Source organism: Bombyx mandarina, chromosome 03 (assembly GCF_030267445.1).
Source record: "Bombyx mandarina strain Sakado chromosome 03, ASM3026744v2".
NCBI classification, from domain to species: Eukaryota; Metazoa; Arthropoda; class Insecta; order Lepidoptera; family Bombycidae; genus Bombyx; species Bombyx mandarina.
In genome coordinates this window covers 11,015,759-11,037,397 of record NC_143210.1, presented here as the reverse complement: position 1 = coordinate 11,037,397, position 21,639 = coordinate 11,015,759, and the positions used below count along the sequence as shown (strand labels likewise).

General features: G+C 38.3%; 1 protein-coding gene across 2 annotated transcripts in view; it reads left to right on the top strand.

Annotated features, from left to right (window-relative positions):
• Positions 1 to 499: 499 nt before the first annotated feature.
• The window catches only part of lov (BTB/POZ domain-containing jim lovell protein), a 46,064-nt gene continuing 24,924 nt past the window's right edge, over positions 500 to 21,639 (top strand). The window contains exon 1 of one of the 2 annotated variants that reach the window (XM_028173488.2): positions 500 to 1,677. In XM_028173488.2, the coding sequence (XP_028029289.1) occupies positions 939 to 1,677 (739 nt within the window). In that variant the 5' untranslated portion in view covers positions 500 to 938. The remainder of the gene's footprint in view (positions 1,678 to 21,639) is intronic. The other variant, XM_028173487.2, reaches the window with a different exon arrangement.

The following is a 21,639-nucleotide window of genomic DNA, read 5'->3' as shown; positions in this document are numbered from 1 at the left end:
TGAATCAGTGTCCGGTAATATGTATATGAGCAGACAGTGACGAGTAATAATTGGCAAGTTTCCTGCGTTCCATTTTACCGACAGTGAGAGAGTAAGGCTCGCGTTTTCTCGGACGTGTCCTAATTTCCGTGCGACCTTCGTGCGACTCAGGGCGCTCTAGCCATGCGACGCAGCTCGGTCTCTAATGCAAATCGCTTTTCAACCGAACCTCGTAAATATTCAAAGCGCGGAAAAAAACAACAATCTCTCGATTAAGAGTTTCTTTTGTATCAACTCAAAGAAACCTATGTTTTCTAAAATGCTTTTTTTTAAACATGAAACGTTTGATAAGCTGTAAATAAAGCGGTAGGTGTACATATTAAAGTATATGGTGCGTAGGAGGCGTCACATGTGTAGGTACCGAAGTAATGTGACACATGTGTGTAGGGGGGGTGAGCAGGGAGTGCGGGCGAGCGGCGGCGCGTGTGTGTGCGGGCGGGGCGGGGCCGGGGGCGGACCCACTCCGACGCGGCCACCGCCCGCCGACCGCACGCCGGCACCGCACTCCCGCACTCGCGCGACACCGCCGCTCCGTGTGCTCGTCTTTATGCCTCACTCCGCGACCGCGACCCACCCGTGATACACGTACGCGCCGACCTCGTTCCCGTACCCTCGCACGATCTCGTGTATTAATCATCCCGAACGTACCGTGCAGTGATCTAACTTTCAGTGACAGTGGTGAGCTTTTGAGGAACCTAATTTTTTTTTGAAAAATAGTGTGAACTCAGTACGAAAGATACGATGATAAAATTGCGGTCCGGCGGGAAGGCGAATCTTTGAGCGACGAAAGGGTTGGAGCGCGGGGTGTTCAGCGGGCGGAGGGCGGCGCGAGGACGCGCACGCGCCCGCCGGCACACACCGCCGACAGTTCGGCACACGCGTTGACAACGGCGCGAGCGATGGACGACAAGCCGACGCCAGTTGTGGGCGAGGAGCACTACAGCCTGCGCTGGAACAATCACCAGGCGCACTTACTACGCTCCTTCGAAGCTCTGCTGCACGCCGAGACGCTGGTCGACGTCACTCTAGTTTGTGCGGAACGTCGCGTTCGCGCCCACAAAGTACTTTTGGGTGCATGCAGCCCGCTTTTCCGTCGAATATTCAGCGAGAATCCGTGCAAGCACCCCGTGATCGTGTTGAAGGATTTTCAAGGATGGGAAGTGCAGGCGGTGGTAGACTTCATGTACCGTGGAGAAGTGTCGGTTGCACAAGAACAACTGGGCACCGTGATCCGAGCGGGAGAATCGCTTCAAGTACGCGGCCTAGCAGATCAGGACCGCGAAGAACAGGCGCGTTCGCCTCCAGCGACGCCGCTGGCACGTAGCCCCGTCAGAGCTACACCGCCGGCACCATCGCCGCCAGTCAGCCCGACCAGCCCCCAGCCACGCAGAAAGCAAGCGCGACCACGTCGCCGCTCCGGAGAGTCTGACACACCAGAAAACCTATCAATGCGAAGATCACCAAGTGGCGGTTTGAAAGCAGTTCGACTATCCCGGCCACGATCACCACCTAAACAGGAACAAGTTGAAGAACAGGAAACAGAGGCGCCACCTCCGCCTAGGATGTTCCCAACACACCAAGACATGTTCCCGCCAGTACCACCAGCAGTTTCCGCTCTTTCGTTGACTCCACCCCACAGTAAGTACTCTTCAATTATAAGTGTTATATTTTGTCAAAACCTATTTATAATAATAATCAAGTAGGCACATTATGATTTAATCATCAGATGTCTTGATCATTTTAAATTGGTTGCTCATTTCATAAGCATTAATTACTTCGTTCAAATAACCAAGACAATGCAAATCATAAGTCGCATCAATTAAATAATATTTAACATGAATCAAAACATAAAAAAAGTAAATCCAATCGTTTGTCAACAACTTTGAATCCGATCTACCCTCAAATAAAAAAGAGGTCGATCAAATCAATGCCGTTTTGGACGGACAATTATCGGATAAATACGTAATTGCAAAAAAAAATACCAAAAAAAACCTCGTCCACTCATTGTCACTCCGTCCGATACAGACCGAATTAAATAAGTGCTAAAATATTTATTTTATAATACAGAACGTAATGCGGTGGATGTTAAATTTCAAACGTAACTTAATCGAGACAATTTATAATTTTATATCTTCCAAGAAACGCGCCGATCTGTTGTTCTCGGTCTTACTACTCGGTCTAACGTGATTCCATTAAAGAGGCTTGTTACACAATGAACCAGATAGGTTTTCGAGATCTACATTACACACATGTGTAAAATTAATTAAAAACCGAATCATCAAAGGATCCCGTAGTATCGTTATCGGCATCATAAATCGGCGTACATGCAACCGGTGATTCGATTAGCCGTCGATACTCGGCGCTCGACGGCACATTTCACAGATAAATTAAGATCACCTATTCATACGTCGGGTGCATTATCTCTGTGATCGCGCGAACCGCTCTTACATTATGAAGTCCATTAAGCGAACGTGTCGCAAACATTTCGATTTGAAATATCTTTTTAAACCGCATCGCTTCAGTTCATTCTCCGTACTAAATATAAATAGCATTCGTCAAATAAGTTTGATAATTAACTTCAAGAATTACAACTATTACTTGTAATTGATGATATATCTATATTTCGATGAGAAAAGAAAGAGGAAGCAATTCCCGTAGCATTCTTGTTTTATGACCACATGATTTCAAAACGTATTTTTGTTATAAATATTGTCGTCGCTTAAGGCATATGAAATGCATTGTAAATATAGACGCTTAGAAGGTTTATAGCCATAATTATTAGCGAACATGCTAGTATACATATCGACTAAACAATAAAGAGAGAATAAGTTCAGAATAACCAAGGACTAGTCTGTTTTATGAATTATTACAGTTGGCAGTCGATCAATTACACAACAGTACCTGCACGTTCAGAAATTACGATTTAATGCATATTATACAACAGGCCTAAGGCCTCGTCGGAATTAGTCCAAGGAGTGGTTTTATACGTCAATTTTGTTTTATTGTTTCCTCAGTTTCGCGTATGTGCTGAGTGCTTGATTGCGCCATAATAGTCCCAAGTTGTAATGAAGGGTTGCACGCACTCTGGTCTCGGCGTCGACGTGCGTGGGGAAACTAAACACGGGAGGGGAGTTTCTGAACGCTTCCGCACTTGTCATTTCGCTGCGAAATCAAACTTCAATTCGTCCCACTTTTGAATGTTTACATTCGTTCTAATTTGAAATTACGTCCTGTCCTGTAAAATATTTTTTTTTATTATATAAGAACATGTAAAATTCACCTTAACGCACGGTGATTAAGTCGAAATGAAATTCGAACTATAAAACCTTCTCGTGTAATCAAGCTAAGCACTTACACCAATTTAACATAACACCATAAGACAGACGTGCAGTGAAAATTGTATCTGTTGTTTTTATTTCCATCTCCGTGTGTGGAACTTGATTATGACTAATGATAGCGTGTAAAAATAATGAAGGGTTGCCAGCCCTTTCTGATTACGGACACAATTGTCAGTTCTACCTTATTCGGAACTCGTTACTTGGACTAACAATTTATTTTTATTTATTTCACTGTAAACACTGGTAGTTATTATATCCTTTGACATTATCATAATATTTAATTAATTGTCACATACCAACTTGGTTATTTATATATCTGCTATTTCAATTAGGTATATGGTAAAATTTATTTTCAACAAATGTTTTTCTTTCTCTCAATAAATCCAAAGATAAAATGCATTGGATACGGATCAAACTCATTAGTGTTTAAACGTAAATCAAATAACAAAGGTGATGGTTCTCAACCTTCTTCTAATTGATCCGAAAATACAATTCTAACGTGAATCTTGAACTAATGGAATTGCGTGATTTTTTTATATGAAACACGAGAGACACTTGCTCATGTAATTTTCGCACTCCTGTTTCCTACATCATGCAATGAACTAAGGGCTCTCCCCCATAGACACAGCCCACTGAGTTTCTCGCCGGATCATCTCAGTGAGTCGCGATTCCGATCCGGTGGTAGATTTTGCGAAGCACTCTGCTCTTTACTGGTGGTAGGACCTCTTGTGAGTCCGCGCGGGTGGGTACCACCACCCTGCCTATTTCTGCCGTGAAGCAGTAATGCGTTTCGGTTTGAAGGGTGGGGCAGCCGTTGTAACTATACTTGGGACCTTAGAACTTATATCTCAAAGTGGGTGGCGCATATGCGTGACGTATATGGGCTCCAGTAACCACTTAACACCAGGTGGGCTGTGAGCTCGTCCACGCATCTAAGCAATAAAAAATAAAACTTGCTAGGGCTAGTGTTAGCAAATTCTCTCAGATAGAGCCCGTGAGCTCACCACTAGTGCGGTTGAAACTGAAATAGCCTCTTAGGCTACCAGCGAATAAGCAAAAAAAGAGCTCTTTGAAAATTTAAAACTCCTTACATAATTACAAACTGATATATTGCTAAATATTGACCTCTACATTGTACAACAATACGGACAGTGAAAGTATCTATCAGTAACACGCCGTAATACACAAGAGTCATGTTCATATAATACTTACTTGTGAGCGTAATTAGATTTTTTGGCTCAATCGAATATAAGATGTAGGTATGTCAAATAGAACTAAAAATTTTATTGAAATATATCGTAATTGCAATATTTAAAACACGTACTGAATAATAAAGAAAAATAAAGAATTGCATACTTTACGAGTGTGGCGGTTGCTAGAGCAAGCTTTTTTTATTGCTTAGACGGGTGGACGAGCCCACGGCCCACGGCCCACCTAGCGTTAAGTGATTACCGAATTAATCAACAACGTTAATGCCGTCACCTCTCAGTTTTGTACAACGGCTGGCCTGTTCTTTAAACCGAAACGCATTACTGCTTCACAGCAAAAATACGTAGGGTGGTGGTACCTACCCGTGTGGATTTGATTGTTTTGACACGCCCCACCAACAGTAGAAAGATTGCTGGACGAGAATGAATATCATGAACAATGATTACCCGCTCCAAGATATCTACAGTCTTCCCCAAATACTGTTGCAGGATGTTCGCGATATTTATAGTTGACGAGTAGATAGAGAACAGATAATGACGCAAAAGAACACACTAGGGACCAATGGCTTGTCTAATACTTAAAATGGCAGAAGAGGAAGAAGCTATTCTCATATTCCAAATTATTTAAAAGAAACCATATTGATTCAAGTCAACAAGAATAGAGCAAAAACGATTTAGAAAAAATTATCACACGAATGAGAACGAGATTTGTCGATTATATTTCTTCGGACCATTGATACCACGTGGTGGATACTCCTAATATTACTGATGAAAACTCATCACAACATTACTACTAACAAATCCAATGATAAAATACAATATAGTTCTCAAATAACAATGTAGTTGCCGTGTTGTTTACATTAATCTGTCGATGAGCACGCGAGGTCTCTCGTCCAACCTTCAAGGGTAGCAAAAAAAATCATAAGAAAAAAAGCCCGCGCAAATGACGACATTGGCACCGAACGCTAGATACTCTGCGCACACGCAAGGGCGACTACGGTGCCCATGATTTACTTAATTAACGGACATTCTAGTTTCAAGTGTAATCTGTGAAAATTATTTTTTATCGTTCGTCGAGTATTTATGGGGCTCAATTCTTATTCTGAAGCCAGTAATACCCTTGATTGGAGCCCTTGAATCTGGAACAAGTTCGATCTAGTGGAAATGTGAGCACTCGTTAGCAAGTTTCTTTTTTGAGCATACAACTCTCGGGAAAACTATAATTAACATTTCCGCTTGAGGGCTCTCTAGAAAATGATCATAAATATAAAATCGATAAAATTAAATTATCTGTAAATTGGTAAAAAAAACCAGTAAAACGAATTAAAGGCATTTGAATCCCTTCCTGCGGGCTGTTACCAAGGATAAGTAGGTTACAGTATAATACATATTCGAGGCAGTCATTTAAAAAAAATATGTATAATGTAAAAATAGTTGGCTCTAAAACAAACTGAAAATTTTAAGATGAGGATTCGCCTCACACAAAAGATGGAGAATATTAAATCTGAGAACATCAGTAGGTATGTCATCAACACAATCTTATCACACAAAAGTATAAAAAAATAAGCTCCGAAATGAGAACTTCCTTTTTCAGCTGAAGTCTGATAGTAAGAAACTCCGCGGCCATCCCAAACGGAAAGCAAATGACTCAAACACTCGTCTAACCGCCAATTAAAGAGCAAAAATCATTACATCGCTTTACCGTACACAATGATTCACTGAAATACATTGAATAACATGTATAATACTAATTAAATTGATCTCGTAAGTAATAATAATAATTGTTTTAGTCATGAATGGATTTACTCTTATATCAGTATGAATAATTACGGTAAAGCGATGTTCAGTGACTGTTTTACGAAGAAGTTATTGAGATTCTCTTAAATTGGGCATTGGACATTAACATGTATGTCTGGTCCGTAAGTTCAAAGTCACTCAGCGTGCTATGGAAAGGGTTATACTCGGAGTTTATTTGATGGATCGAGTTAGAAATGAGGAAATCCGTCGAGAACCAAAGTAACCGACTTAGCCCTAAAGATTAGCAAGATGAAATAGCAATGGGCCGGACATGCGTGTCGCAGAACCGATGACCGATGGAGCAGACGCGTTCTGGACTGGAGACTACTTACTGGTAAGCGCAGCGTAGGGCATCCCACTGCCCGGTGGACCGATGACTTGCGGCGGTCGGAAGACCGTTTATTGTGGCGGACTATGGAAGAGGCCTACAGAGAGGCCAAGAGTCCTACATCCAGCAGTGAAGAGATATAGGCTGGTGAAGTTCCTTATATTGAATTTTCCCCCCATCTATTCGCTGGTACCCTAAGGGTGGGTCTATGGCTACGTAGGCGACCTCACGGGGTTAAGCCTTAGAGAATTTGCTAACATTGACACTAGCAAGCGCAGTGGGAAGGTTCGACGAGAAACTCAATGGGTTTGTGTTTATGAGGATATTGATAATGATATAATTACAATTACTTTTACTTTTAGCTTAATCTCGTTTTTTTTTATTCTCATTATATTATTTCAAAATTTTCCAATACTTTACAATTTTTCTGGTCACGGTCTTCTTCTTGCCTTATCCCAAATCATGTGGGGTCGCCACAACATGTTCTTATATCAGGAGCATAGGGATTTGGGATGAGTTTTAAAATTCGCCGCCGACTTGCCAACCCTCCTAGAGCTATATGTCTAGTGTGCTTAATGCGAATTTCTTAACGTTCTCGATAGCGTAAGAGTTAACTCAAATTTGTATGGAATTGGAACGTTTGCGTACGTTTGCCGCTAGGGACGCTGTTCCAACTGCATACAAATTTTAGTTAGCTTTTATGCTATCGAGAACATTAAAAAACTCACACTAAACACACAGTAGTAGGTATACCCACTGAAACGTGCCATGTGCCTTGTCTATTTCTTCTTTTGGTGTTTCTTTCACTTCATTCGTTTTTGCTTCTATGATTAGCATTTCATCATTATATAAACATTTACACTAAAATTTCGATTTTCAAATACTGATAAGATAAAAATATCACATTTTATTCGTTTCATTTCATTCTGTATTTTCATAATAATTCTTGGTCACGCGCGTCAGTCGTCAAAGTTGTTTTAATTATATCTGCGACTCGCACAATGCTATTGACAATAATCTTGACAAAGATCCTTGGGAGGAGTTTTTAAACCATTGAGGCTGACCGAGAGCAGGGCGTCTGGACGGGAGCAGCGTGTTGCTAATAGAACTTCGGGAACCCAGTGGAAGCTTGTTGACCTTCTAGACATTCGAAAACAAAGAATTTACGCATTAGTATATTATCTTAATTACAAAAATTTTACTTTTGTACCGACTTAAAAAAGGAAGAGGTTCTCGATGCAGGTGCATTTTTAAGTAACTTCAGAACTTACTCATTTAAATTTTATCAAGGTGTGACACGTAGTTTTTGAGTTGTCCATAATAAGGTTTGAAGGGTGGGGCAGCCGTTTTAAATATACTGAGACCTTAAAACTTATATCTCAAGGCGGGTGGTGCATTTACGTTGTAGATGTATAGGCTCCAGCAACCACTTAACACCAGGTAGGATGTGAGCTCGTCCACACATCTAAGCAATACAAAAAAATATTTAATTTGCTTTAATTAGATCGATGACTACCATTTTATTTTATTAATTTTGTATTATTTAAAATTGGAAACAAAATTCGAAATAAATTATTCAAACTTTTACTTTTACTTTTAAAGGCAATTAAAAATATAATTTTATTGATTTAAACATCATGGACACACTACACAAGGATGACAGCGAGACTAAGTGCGGTCGCGCACGCGCATTTACATTCAATCGCAGCATCGATGGTGACCCACTTGTGCTTTACACCTCGGTGGGAACATGTGAGAACATTAACTGATATCTATGCATATCTAGTACCGGATTAACTATTATTTTCGCTTGCTTATAAAAATACTCAATCCGCAAAAAATATGATTTTGTATATTCATTGACTGTGAATCCGCACGGGTAGGTACCATCATCCTACCTATTTCTGCCGTGAATCAGTAATGTGTTTCAGTTTGAAGGGCAGGGCAGCCGTTGTATCGTAAAAACGGAGACCTTAAAACTCGTAACTCAAGGTGGATGGCGGCATTTACGTTGTAAATGTCCAAAACCAAATGTGACCACTTATCACAAGGTGGGCTGTGAGCTCGTCCACTCATATAAGCAATATTTTTTTTGTCTAATATTATACATTCGAACAGGTGCTAGATACATATAGTATATGTACATAGTACATATTATGTCTAGTTATATTTATTAATTTAGTATTAATACACATATTATTACTAAATATTACTATATATAACAATCAACTCTAAAAATGAACTTAAAACTAAAAACCTTAAAAATAATAATAATTAGAATACTATAATAACTAAAATGTATTATTAAAAGAAGTCCCTTTAGGCAAGGGTCCGAAGATACTGGCAGCGTTCCCCCTTTGAATAGCTAAATGTATGTATGTGTATGTGTAGCTATTATAAAGCGCGAAAAAGTACTAAATTTTACTTATCCACCGTCTCACTTGTATCTGATATACTCAATGTTGTACTGTTAATTAAACTATCACTAACGAAGTCCAGAAATAGACCTAAGACGTTGCTAATCACCAAGCGAACGAATTCCATCTTTAAAGAAATAAAATAAGGTTGAAAATTTGTTGCCGTATTTACTTACTAATGTATTTAACTTATAATAAAAACGAATTCAATATATTTAGTGAAAATAAAATATTTAGTACAAACAAAAAGTAACCTGAAATCAAAAAGAACTAACACTTATTATTTATTAGATACTTAATTCATTAAAAATGTCGTATTGTCATTAGCCTTGATACGTGTGCAAACTTTCATGTTATTAAATTAGGGGAATTTATTAAAAACTCTTTCTATATTCATAGATAAATGCAGATTTAGCTAATAATAGCTTGTAAAATTTATGCTGATTTATTATCAACAAAAGATATGATACTGAATTATCAATATGATAAAAAAAATCTCAGAAAATCACTGCATACATTAATGCCATTGTAAAAGTCTGATTTCATGACGTGACGCAGGGCATTGATATATGGTTGATACTAAGAAAATCACTATCTATGTATATAGAGAACGTTACATCTCAAATAGAAAAACCAAAAGATCTTTCCCGTACGTTTTATGGCCAACACAGACACATTAAAATTCTAATAATTCTACAGAACATAAAAAGTAATTTGCCCAATTATTGGGTCTAGCAGATATACCTAATATTGTTCGGCAAGCTGAATCCCATGAGCTCACCCATACGTTAGGCGAAACTGGCTTAAGCACTCTAGGCTACCAGCATAGGTAGAAAAAAAAGTATATCTTTTACTTAATACATTGTTCAGTTTTCATAAAGAAAACGCAAGTGAAGTATGAGGAGTACTTTAAAACTAGCAACTTAGTTTCCATGACAGTTTAATACAATTTAATAACACAATTCGCAATCCTCTGGATGTCGTACCTCTAAAAAAACAAACTTCTCAACGACTTGCAATATTAAATCCGTTATATGCACATGAAATTACATGAGCATTACTTATAACTATATAATAAACTAGCCGTACTCGCCCGCTTCGCTGGGCATTTAAAATTAACATTATTATTTATTGTCATTATTATTAGGAAGTCCAACACTCATATAAATATTAGCCTATCCATTGAGTACATACATTTTCTACATGGATACCAAGTTTCAAGTCAATCGGATGCATGGTTCAGTAGTTATAACGCAAAATCCTTAAAAACCACTGTAGATTTATATATTAGTATAGATACTAGCATTAATAATTGCCTATTGCCTATTCTAGTTTCTGCCTGCATTTTATAATGAATAGCCCGCTTAGTAATGATATTCCGAATGATATGATAATAGTCTGAGTTGATAACGAGACACTAATTACTGAATTACTTTAATTCATTCGTAATTGAAGTGCATTCTCCGAATTTCCTTCTGCTTCGTAAATTCTTCCATCCTCCAATTTATTCAGGTGTGTTCTTCTGGTTCTACTATTGTCAGGCCCTATGGACCTGCGTGTTTATGCTGTGGCTAAATCGGGCAAGAGGGATTTGACGGCCTTAAGTTTATCCTGTCTATATACTCCGGTAGCCACTTAAAAACAGATGAAATATGAGCTCAACTGTCTCGAAAAACAACAAAAATTATAGCTACCAAAAATAAAATTGAAATATCCAGAAAATCATTTTTACGAACAGCTATCGCTACGAACGCATGATTATCATTCTGATTGAGTATTGTATAAAGGCTATTAAAAATAGCTAGTGTCACACATTGCGCATCACAAACACACGTGAACGTAACTGAGCACGTATACGATATATATTTTTTATTGCTTAGATGGGTGGACGAGCTCACAGCCCACCTGATGTTAAGTGGTTACTGGAGCTCATAGACATCTACAACGTAACCCACCTTGAGATATAAGTTTTAAGATTCAAGTATAGTTACAACGGCTGCCCCACCCTTCAAACCGAAACGCATTACTGCCTCACGGCAGAAATAAGCGGGGCGGTGGTACCTACCCGCACGGACTCACAAGAGGTCCTACCACCAGTAATCATGCCTATATCTCGACCAAGAGAACGCGGGTTAATATTGGAATACGGTCCACGCATTGACTTTTTTTTTTTCTCAACTTGCCAACGACCAAATTCTAGAACAGAACTTTCGTCACTACGCACGTGACATACGAAACTTTAACTTGTGATCTTTACTGTTTTCATCTCTTGAATCCATTAAATCACATATTATTTACGTCACAGGTAAGGCGTGAAACAGCGCTTGCTTTTTTAAAATTTAATACACTAGATTATTTTAGATGACTTTAGAACCTTCAAGAGACCAAGTTCCGTTTGGACTAGGACGCGGCCGATGCCTAAACTACACTAATTTTTTTTCAAGAAATCTCCTTTTACCGATTGTACTTAAAATTGGTGCAGAAGGGTCGAACCCTTATAAAAAAAAACCTAAACAAATTCGTATACACTAGAGTAAAAGTGACGTATTAGAATACGCCTATTAAACATACGCTGTCGAATGTTCTCGATACAAATGTCAAAACTTTATTTTTATTGCTTAGATGGGTGGACGAGCTCACAGTCCACCTGGTGTTAAGTGGTTACTGGAGCCCATAGATATCTACAACGTAAATGCGCCATCCATCTTGAGATATAAGTTCTAAGTTCTCAAGTATATTTACAACGGCTGCCCTACCCTTCAAACCGAAACGCATTACTGCTTCACGGCAGAAATAAGCAGAGTGGTGGTACCTACCCGCGCGGACTCACCTGAGGCCCTACCACCAGTAAAGAAATAGGCAGGGTGGTTGTACCTAAAATCTATTGCACGTAACCGAAAATGTCCTAAAACAATATACGTTAATAATGACTCTGGAATAATATATGTATATAAATCCGCACGAATCGGGCACATGTTCGGCCCACTCACGACACACTCTCACCTTTCACGATCCAGTCACCTGTTAATAAATCGCCTCCGATTTAAATTAACATTAGAATTGTCGTTACGACATGCATTCTGCATGCGGCCTTATGAAATTTTGATAGAGTCGACCGGAATCTCGAAGGTTCTTCATTATAAATGAAGACAGAAAAAAAGAAAATGTGAGCCGTCACGGGACGCCTGGCAGATGTGAAACAACGACATTATTTTGTAAAAGTAATATGCAGAAAAGAACAGATTGTGATAGGAGCTAAATATGTCATCATGATAAAATAAATATTACGAAAAAATTATTTGTTTTCAAGTAAAACACAGGTTATGTGTACTGTAGTAAACAACACTGTATACGCTACGGAGTATACACTATAGGTATCCGAGCTCAATGTAGCGAGAGAGATGGCTTAACGCCGGATCGAGTGGGAGAGAATCGCACAGTCGATTGCGCTTGGCGACGCGTCGCCAGGGCATGCGTCGCCACGCCAGAAATCGGTTTTACGTGCGGCTATAGATGTTTCACATCAAAAATCCCATCAAGATTCATCCAGTTTAATTGACCTATCTTATGTTACCTTGATTAGCACGTAAAGGTTTTGATGATATTAAAAAATCCAAATGATATATAATTCAAATATACCCTATCTATCTTCTTTAAACTTAAATCGTAATTCCTAGTGATTGGTTGCAAGCTAGCACGGTACCAACCACAGCACGAGTTACCGCAATTGAAACTTTAATCATTTATTATTTAGGTTCACGTTATGATGTCTACGGGTTCCACTGATAGTTGAATACTCTGTAGACTGCGATATCTGCCTGTTAAAAATGTAACAATAATATAATCATTAAGATCTAATTATTTGTGATCGATTATTCATTGATTGTAGGTACCTATAAGTCTCGAAGTTGACAAATAACCGGATATAAAATAATTGACTTATTATTTCACTCATTATCCTTATTGCCTTTTTTTACTGCCCTAGTAAGGCAAACGCGCATTCGCCTCACCTGTTGGTGAGTGGTGACCTGCCGTTAAAATAGGAAATTTAGAGAACGAGTTTCAAAAAACGGCTCCTACTTAACATTGTTAATTTATTTATTTAACTTTAAAAAAATACAGTGGCAGGCTTAATGCTTAAAGCAGTCTCTACCAGTCAAACAAGGGTGTTAAAGAGAGTCCTGTGATAGCTACATTAGAAAATACTTCCTTATAATTTTGATCCTTAATATATATATTATTTTTTTCAATTCCTTAGATGGGTGGACGAGCTGACAGCCCATCTGGTGTTAAGTGGTTACTGGAGCCCATAGACATCCACAACTTAAATGCTCCAACCACCTTAAGATATAAGTTCTAAGGTCTCAAGTATAGTTACAACGGCTGCTTCGCCCTTCAAACCGAAACGCATTACTGCTTCACGGCAGAAATAGGCAGGGCGGTGGTACCTACCCGCGCATTACAATTTATAATTCTTACTGTCTGTACTCGGAGAGCAATTTTAAATATCTTTAATAAAGTTATGTTAACTGAGATTGAAAAGTAAAATACTGGAACGTGGAAACTTATTGGTCCTAAAGCGTCTTGTGAACCGGCATGGCTAGGTACTATCACTCTGCCTATTTCTGCCGCTAAGCAGTAATTCGTTTGAAGAGCGGTGAGGCCGTACTATAGAACTGAGACTTAGAACTTGAGTCTACAGATGTGTTGCGACATTTAGATTGATGTCTAGCGACTCCGTTAAGCCCTTAAAACTAGTGAGCCGTGAGCTCTTGTTCACCTGTCTAAGCCTAAAAAAATCGTGTCAAAATCTATTTGCTCAAATTTAAATAAGATCAAAACATATTTACGTATTAAAGTACAATATGAAACTTGTATTACGCTGCAAATTCCTCAAAACCCACTTCTTCTCTCAATGCATTCTGCACAATTGCATTATTTTCTAACAGATTCCGTTTAGACTATAACAACACATCCTTAAATGCACACATGCATACAAATTGCGCCACAGTATCTTTTAGTGTTATGGAGCAAACTATTGTGAAAGGAGCCCTTCTCTCTGTACTGATTTCAACTCGATATTTTGAAGACCTTAAAGTAAATTATTGAATCGATTCATAACAGAGGAATTTGTAACGTTATTATATTTTATAGTTAAATACTCATACTACAGTAGATATTTGAGATTTAAAAATAGTAACCTTTAGAATTAAAAATAGAAATCACTCCACTTCAAATAACATCACTGTTCTCGGCAGAATTCGCCGCTACATTGTGCTCATTAATTACCATGTTACCTTTTTGCAATAAAGAAAAAAAAAGTAAAATTTTAAATTTGGAACACGTCAAACATTTTTTTTTTCTCTATGACAATTCGTTGTAATATCACATTTTGTCGCCAATCTTTTTTTAAAATGAAAATTACCAATTAATTCAGACCGTTGTATTATTTATGTAAATTATTGCACTATCATATTATAATAAAACAAATGGAACAATTTGCATAACGCTTTAATACGTGTTTAACAAAAGCCGTCTACCTATAAGGTCGACGACCTTTATCAAAAATAGCTAAATGAGAACCGAAATATATATAAATGAAGCATAATTTAGGCCAGAAATGTCTATACAAAACATTCTCTGAGCATCCAGAAAAATCGGATCAACACAACCTTTACAAAATTATTTGAGAACAAAAAAAAAAGCATGTACGAAAAAGTTTTTCCTCATTACGAAATTTTCCACAATAAAGACTCGTTTTAGAATAAATAATACGGAAACTGAACAGTTCTTATTTTTCGACGTTGCCGCGAAAACTTCACGAAACGCCACCGGACATTTTTTTATTGCTTAGATGGGTGGACGAGCTCACAGCCCACCTTGTGTTAAGTGGTTACTGGAGCCCGTGGACATCTACAACGTAAATGCGCCACCCACCTTGAGATATAAGTTTAGCCCTTTTTTGCTTATTCGTTGGTAACCTAAGAGGCTATTCTAGCTACACCCGGACTGGTGATGAGCTCACGGGCTCAACCTGAGAGAATTTGCTAACACTAGCCCTAGCAAGTTTTATTTTTTATTGCTTAGTTGCGTGGACGAGCTCACAGGCCACCTGGTGTTAAGTGGTTACTGGAGCCCATAGACATCACGCATATGCGCCACTCACCTTGAGATATAAGTTCTAAGGTCTCAGTATAGTTACAACGAAACGCATTACTGCTTCACGGCTGAAATAGGCAGGGCGGTGGTACCTACCCGTGCGGACTCACAAGAGGTCCTACCACCAGTAAAAACTGCTATCGTGATGATGCATTCCATGCTGATTTCGGAAACGACATGTTTCTGATTGGTGCTTACTGATGCGTTTTAATAACAACGCGTGAAACAACGATTAGCCATTACGTCTTGAAACCCTTGTTAAAAACATATCAAAATTATTAGGTTTATTGATATTTATAATTCATACTAAATAATTATAAAGGAAAAAAAATGTTTGTTTGTTTTTTACGCCTTCACGACTCAATCGATTATCATGAATAGACATGAATAGCAGCTCCAGAAAAGACATAGGCTTTACCGTTATCTTTACTTATACCGTATCTTTACAGACTCTTTTCTACATTTTTTTTATTGCTTAGATGGGTGGACGAGCTCACAGCCCACCTGGTGTTAAGTGGTAACTGGAGCCCATAGACATCTACAACGTAAATGCGCCACCCACCCCGAGATATAAGTTCTAAGGTCTCAGTATAGTTACAACGGCTACCCCACCCTTCGAACCGAAACGCATTACTGCTTCACGGCGGAAATAGGCGGGGCGGTGGTACCTGCCCGTGCGGACTCCCAAGAGGTCCTACCACCAGTGATAAAAAGTATCTTTACAGACTCTTTTCTACATTAAAACGAGTGAGGCCGCGATTGAAAGGTAGTCCTTAATACAGTTCGTTTAATTTTATTAACATAATTACTGTATGAAACGATATTGGTAGATACTAATAAGTATAGTTTTTTTTTTAATAGTAACAGTAGGTAGGCAGCGGCTTGGCTCTGCCCCTGGCATTGCTGAAGTCCATGGGCGACGGTAACCATTAGGCCGTACGCTCGTCTGCCAACAAGGACAATAAAAAAAAGTTAGGACGATATACAAATATCGGTTAATAAAACCTTTGTCATCCGTGACCACTGGCTACTAAAGTATTGGAAACATCGAAAATAATATGAAGACAATGAAAAACACGAGATTAAACCCTAAATACCATAAAACTCAGATTTTGTTACTGTTGTGATGTTACGTATTAAAACAAAAAACTTTATTCGCAACTAACCCGCATGGACTGAACTTATTAAAATTAATTGATAAATCAACGCATGTCTCCTAAAACATTATTAGCGAATATAAATATTAGCGAACCTCTAGCCACTACTGTACATACTCTTTTCTTATATGTTATTCATCTATATTTCAGATATGTCTTCATGATTCTTTATTATCAGCTATATTTAGTAGACAAACGGCTTATCTGACAATTTCGAGAAACTTCCATATTGGAAATTATTTAGTAATTTGTATTTTTAATGACACTAGACGGTTAGACGATCTCAAACTCTCTTACCCTTTGTTAAATAGTTTCACGAGCGACATAACGTCTCAATTGTATAGTACGACGACAGTCTCGCCTATCAAACAAACTTCGCGTAAATTACAACCAGACCTTATTATTGAAAATCTTTTTTTTTTGTCCTACATGCTGATAGCCTTGAGAGGCTACTTCAGCTTGGCCCTAACACGTAGGTGAGCTCAAAGGGCTCAAACCTGACGACATTGCTAACATGAACCCTAGCAAGAGCCGTACTTCGCAGAATCTACCACCAGATCGGAAACGCGACACACTGAGAAGATACGGCGAGAAACTCAGTGAGCTTTGAAAATCAATAACTACTTATAATAAGTATGCACTTTGACTTCATGAATGTTATAAGCACGGACAAACTGCAAAGATCGAAACATAATATTCGTCAACTCCATAAACATGGTCGCCATATCAAATATACATTTTGTTTATGGCAACATTACGTACCGCGTGTATCTGTAACGTAAATTATTGTAAATTATGGTACAATAATTCTGTGTTCTATTAACATAATATGAATGTCGATCGATTTTGTTATTAAGCTTAAAAAGATGTTGGAGACCGAAATAAAAACATAGAACTGCAAATTTTGATTGAGTTTTTTTTATGACATTCTAATTGACAAAGATATTTTAAAAAAAAAACCGTTTTCGAATCTAATCATTTCCGTTGTAAATTATCTGTGGCTTAAAAAAAGTAAAAATGCAAATTCGAATTGAAGATAATAATAACGAACGAACAATAAAAACTCCTTGCAACAGAATAAAACAAGCCAGGTTTTTTTTTGTAAGATAAGCTAAGAAAAAAGGTTTTTAGGAATAGAAAAATTCAAAATTCAAAAGCTAATAACTTAGAGATGCATTGAAAAGGAGCTCACGCGCACGTACAAACGAACAGTGCGTCGTTTCTCAACAACTGACAAATACTCCTGGTTAATTGGATGAAAATGTGCAAGCCGCGAATGCCTCTAGCACGGTGCTGCCAGATTTATGTGGAAATTTTGAATAATTCGGGAAACAATCAAAGTCGATTTCAAAAGATATACATAAAACGTTTTACAGGACATTAGAATTAAGTAATTAAATAAATATACGAATTGTACAGAGTTACTATTCCTTAATCGTAATGTAAAATCGCGTTCGGTACAGCGTCCTCAGAGGAGTGCTGGTGGTGCAAGATACCTTCGCATTCCGATGAGTTAAGAAATGTTGTAAGTAAACATAGAAATTCGTTCAAAATGTTTACTAGCAATTACATTCATATTACGATAACGTGATTGTCTGTAACTCAAGAAAATCTAGTATTCTATGTAGTTAAATGGCATGCATTTAAAAAAAAAATTTAAAAATCTACATCCAAAACGTGACCATAGAATAAAAATAATTTGTTTATGCAATTTATTTATCAAACATGGCAACCCAGTTTCAAATGTTTGCGCAGTAAATTGCGCACTTTACGACGACGTATGGTTATCAATAATCGTTTGTACGGGACGATGCTAGTGAAATTTCCGTGTTGATACATTTACACATTGTATTGACATTTAATTAAACAACAAAATGTTAGCGCGAAGATCAATGAAACCATTTTGTATCGTTTCAATTTATAATATGACCACAGAAGTATACATTTAAGTTAAACACAGTTAACCTTTCGCGTTAAATTAACATTTAAAAAAAACTTACTTGTTACATTGCTTTGTCTATGACATCCATAGACAAAGCAATTTAACAATAAATATAAACTATTCTGAAATCAACGAAACTGTTACTAATGCTTAAATACTTGTATCGTGAAATGTGATTTAAGTATTTATCCATATAGACATTATTACGTGGAGGCGCTTTCACGAAACGATAAATTGAATTCTCACTGCTAACGAATAAGGACTATTTCAGCCTATGCATGATACGCAAGACAGATATGCTGAATGTATTTCGTAGGCACTTTCAACAACGCATATCACCAGTATTCAAGATCCAAATGAAGAGACATCATTCTCGCGACTTTTACACCAAACAAATCGAAATACTTTGAAAAAACAAATTAAAATACATCAATAAAATATTGACTTAACAAAATTGAGCACTTCGTATTTACCAGATTCAGTGATAGAAACAGTTAGGCGGATAAATGTTACGTTGTTATTGTTTGTAAAGAAATGATATCAACTAATCTCTATATATAAAAATGAATTGCTTTTCGTTAGTCTCGCTAAAACTCGAGAACGGCTGGACCGATTTGGCTAACTTTGGTCTTGAATTATTCGTGGAAGTCCAGGGAAGGTTTAAAAGGTTTAAAAGAAAATATAAAAAAAGCTCGGAATGACATAAAAACAAACAATTTTGTTTTTCCTTTAATGTGTCCCCTTGATGTGTCTTTTATTTATCGATTGAGGCACTACGAAGTCTTCCGGGTCAGCTAGTATCAAATAATAATACTGATCAATACTTGTAATGCATAGAATATGCTAGAATCAAACTTAGACATAAAAGCATTCGTTTTGAGGAAATATTAAATAGGTACCTATGCATTAAATGTACAAGAAAGAATACCTTTCTACTTTGTACAATTCAGCCTTTCCCCATTTAAAATAAAATTATCGAAACAGTCAAAAGGCTCGTGTCGAGAACTTGTAACAAAACACAATGAGTAATGAACGTTAGATACGGCAGATAGGCATCTATTTAATAGTTTAAAATTGTATGTAAATCATTGGGACTCGGAAACGCAGATTTGTCGGAAAAAGCTCATAAAGTACCTTTACCCGAGTTCCCAGCACGCAGCCGGAACTGGAATCACACATTAGATTTAATTTTATACGAATTTAATAACAAGTGAGATGCTCGCGTCCATTGTGTGGCTCGGCCATGAGAAAAACGCTCAGTCGATTTTTTTTTGTTGTTGTCGATAAAGAGGTGCCGACTTACGATCCGGAGCAAGATTGATGCGCACACGTGATCGTATCGGCCCGCCGCTAGCTCAGACGACTGTAATTAATATTCCATAATCCGTACAACCCTAAATTACCAAGTCGGCCGACCTCTCGCCGTCTCGCCTTCATTAACGGTAGCAATATGCAATCGTCACACGTCCGTAATTGATTCCGCCCGTTAAATTCGAAATTTGAATGAGAGGTTCGCTGAATGAGAATCGAAATAAGATCACGAGTGGCCGGAGAGGCTGCGGGTCGCCGCCAGCCTCTCACTGCGAGGCACAATGACCGCGACGCATACGGCCAGATCTCTCTCGATAAACAGATAAAAAAAAACTGTAACGAAAAAACTACATGTCATGTATCTACGTGTGCTAGTCGATTTCACAGCGACCGTCATGGGAATCGAGCCACGAATGGACTTTAGAAAGCAATTAAAATCGTTGCCCACGAAAACGGAGGCGATCGAAAAGTGCAATCGACACATGAAATCGTCAGACACGTAGCGCTTTGTGCGACAAACCGTCTTTTAAATATTCGCTTCGAAGCACGATGCACGATCCGGACTCGATAATTCTCGGAACTGAACGAATTTTGACACAAAAAATATATAATATAATAAAACTGTTCATCGCTGAAATGGCGCTTCGAGTGAACAGGTAAATGCACTATGCGTCTATTACATTCAGCTAGCCTAACAACCCAGACCCGAACGGTGTGAAGAAAGTTCTAAAAAATCTGTTACGTCCACAAACCGTGTTTTCTTTTTTGGCTTGAACTTTGCAAATGTTTTCCCCGAATCGAGGAAAATACGTTCGGCAAATAACTTACGAAACTTTGTGTACCTTCTTGTACGCAAGCGATACAGAAGGCCACTCAAAGGTTGAAGGTGTATTTTGTTTTGGCCACAAAAAGGCCGGTATTCGAAAGCAGATTAGGGAACACGACTGTTATAAAGTTTCGGGAGTGTTACAGCCTTACAGGGCGTTCGCGACCGCAGACCGGTAGCGAAGATACATTGCTAACCGCACCGGCATGTATTATCTACGTTACACGTATACAATATTGAACGTGACTTTTGTTCGAAACAGAAGCAAAAACTGAACACGGATTAAAGTTTGCTTTCTGAAGTCCGGTATAAAAAATGGCGGCCGACTTATAACAATGTTTTTTACATTATTATGTACAAATGTACAATATATTATTATGTGTAATCCTTCGCCCAATGATTCACTATGTAGATTCATAAAACATTGAAAAACTTTTTTGGATATTTATTATCGAAAATACTGAATCTAGGACGTCTCGTGGGCCCGCACGGATAGATCCCCTTTTCTGCTAGGAAGTAGTAATAAGTTCCAGATTGAGAGGTGGAGTAGCCTTTGTACTATAGAACTGACTGGTGGTAGGACCTCTTATGAGTCCGCACGGGCAGGTGCCACCGTCCCGCCTATTTCTGCCGTGAAGCAGTAATGCGTTTCGGTTTGAAGGGTGTGGCAGCCGTTGTAACTATACTGAGACCTTAGAACTTATATCTCAAGGTGTGTGGCGCATTTACGTTGTAGATGTCTATGGGCTCCAGTAACCACTTAACACCAGGAGGGCTGTGAGCTCGTCCACACGTCTAAGCAATAAAAAAAATATATAGCTGAAATACTAGCTAGACCTGCTATTTGGAAGTCTAGCCACCCAAAGTATTTCTCGTACTTCTTGTGGAATTCTCCATCTATAGGTATACTCCGATTCTTATTCAAATCATGTACTTCACAATCTTTTCCAAATAATAGGTCCTGAACCAAAAAACTATTAATTTGTAAGCAATATCGAGATAATTTCGATATAGACATTTCGCTGTCGGACTTCCTTACTAGTCGCGGCGGCGAACGTGAGTACCCGTGGCCTGCAAACGGTGCTGCGCGAATGGTCGCCTCGTCCACCGCTTCGCT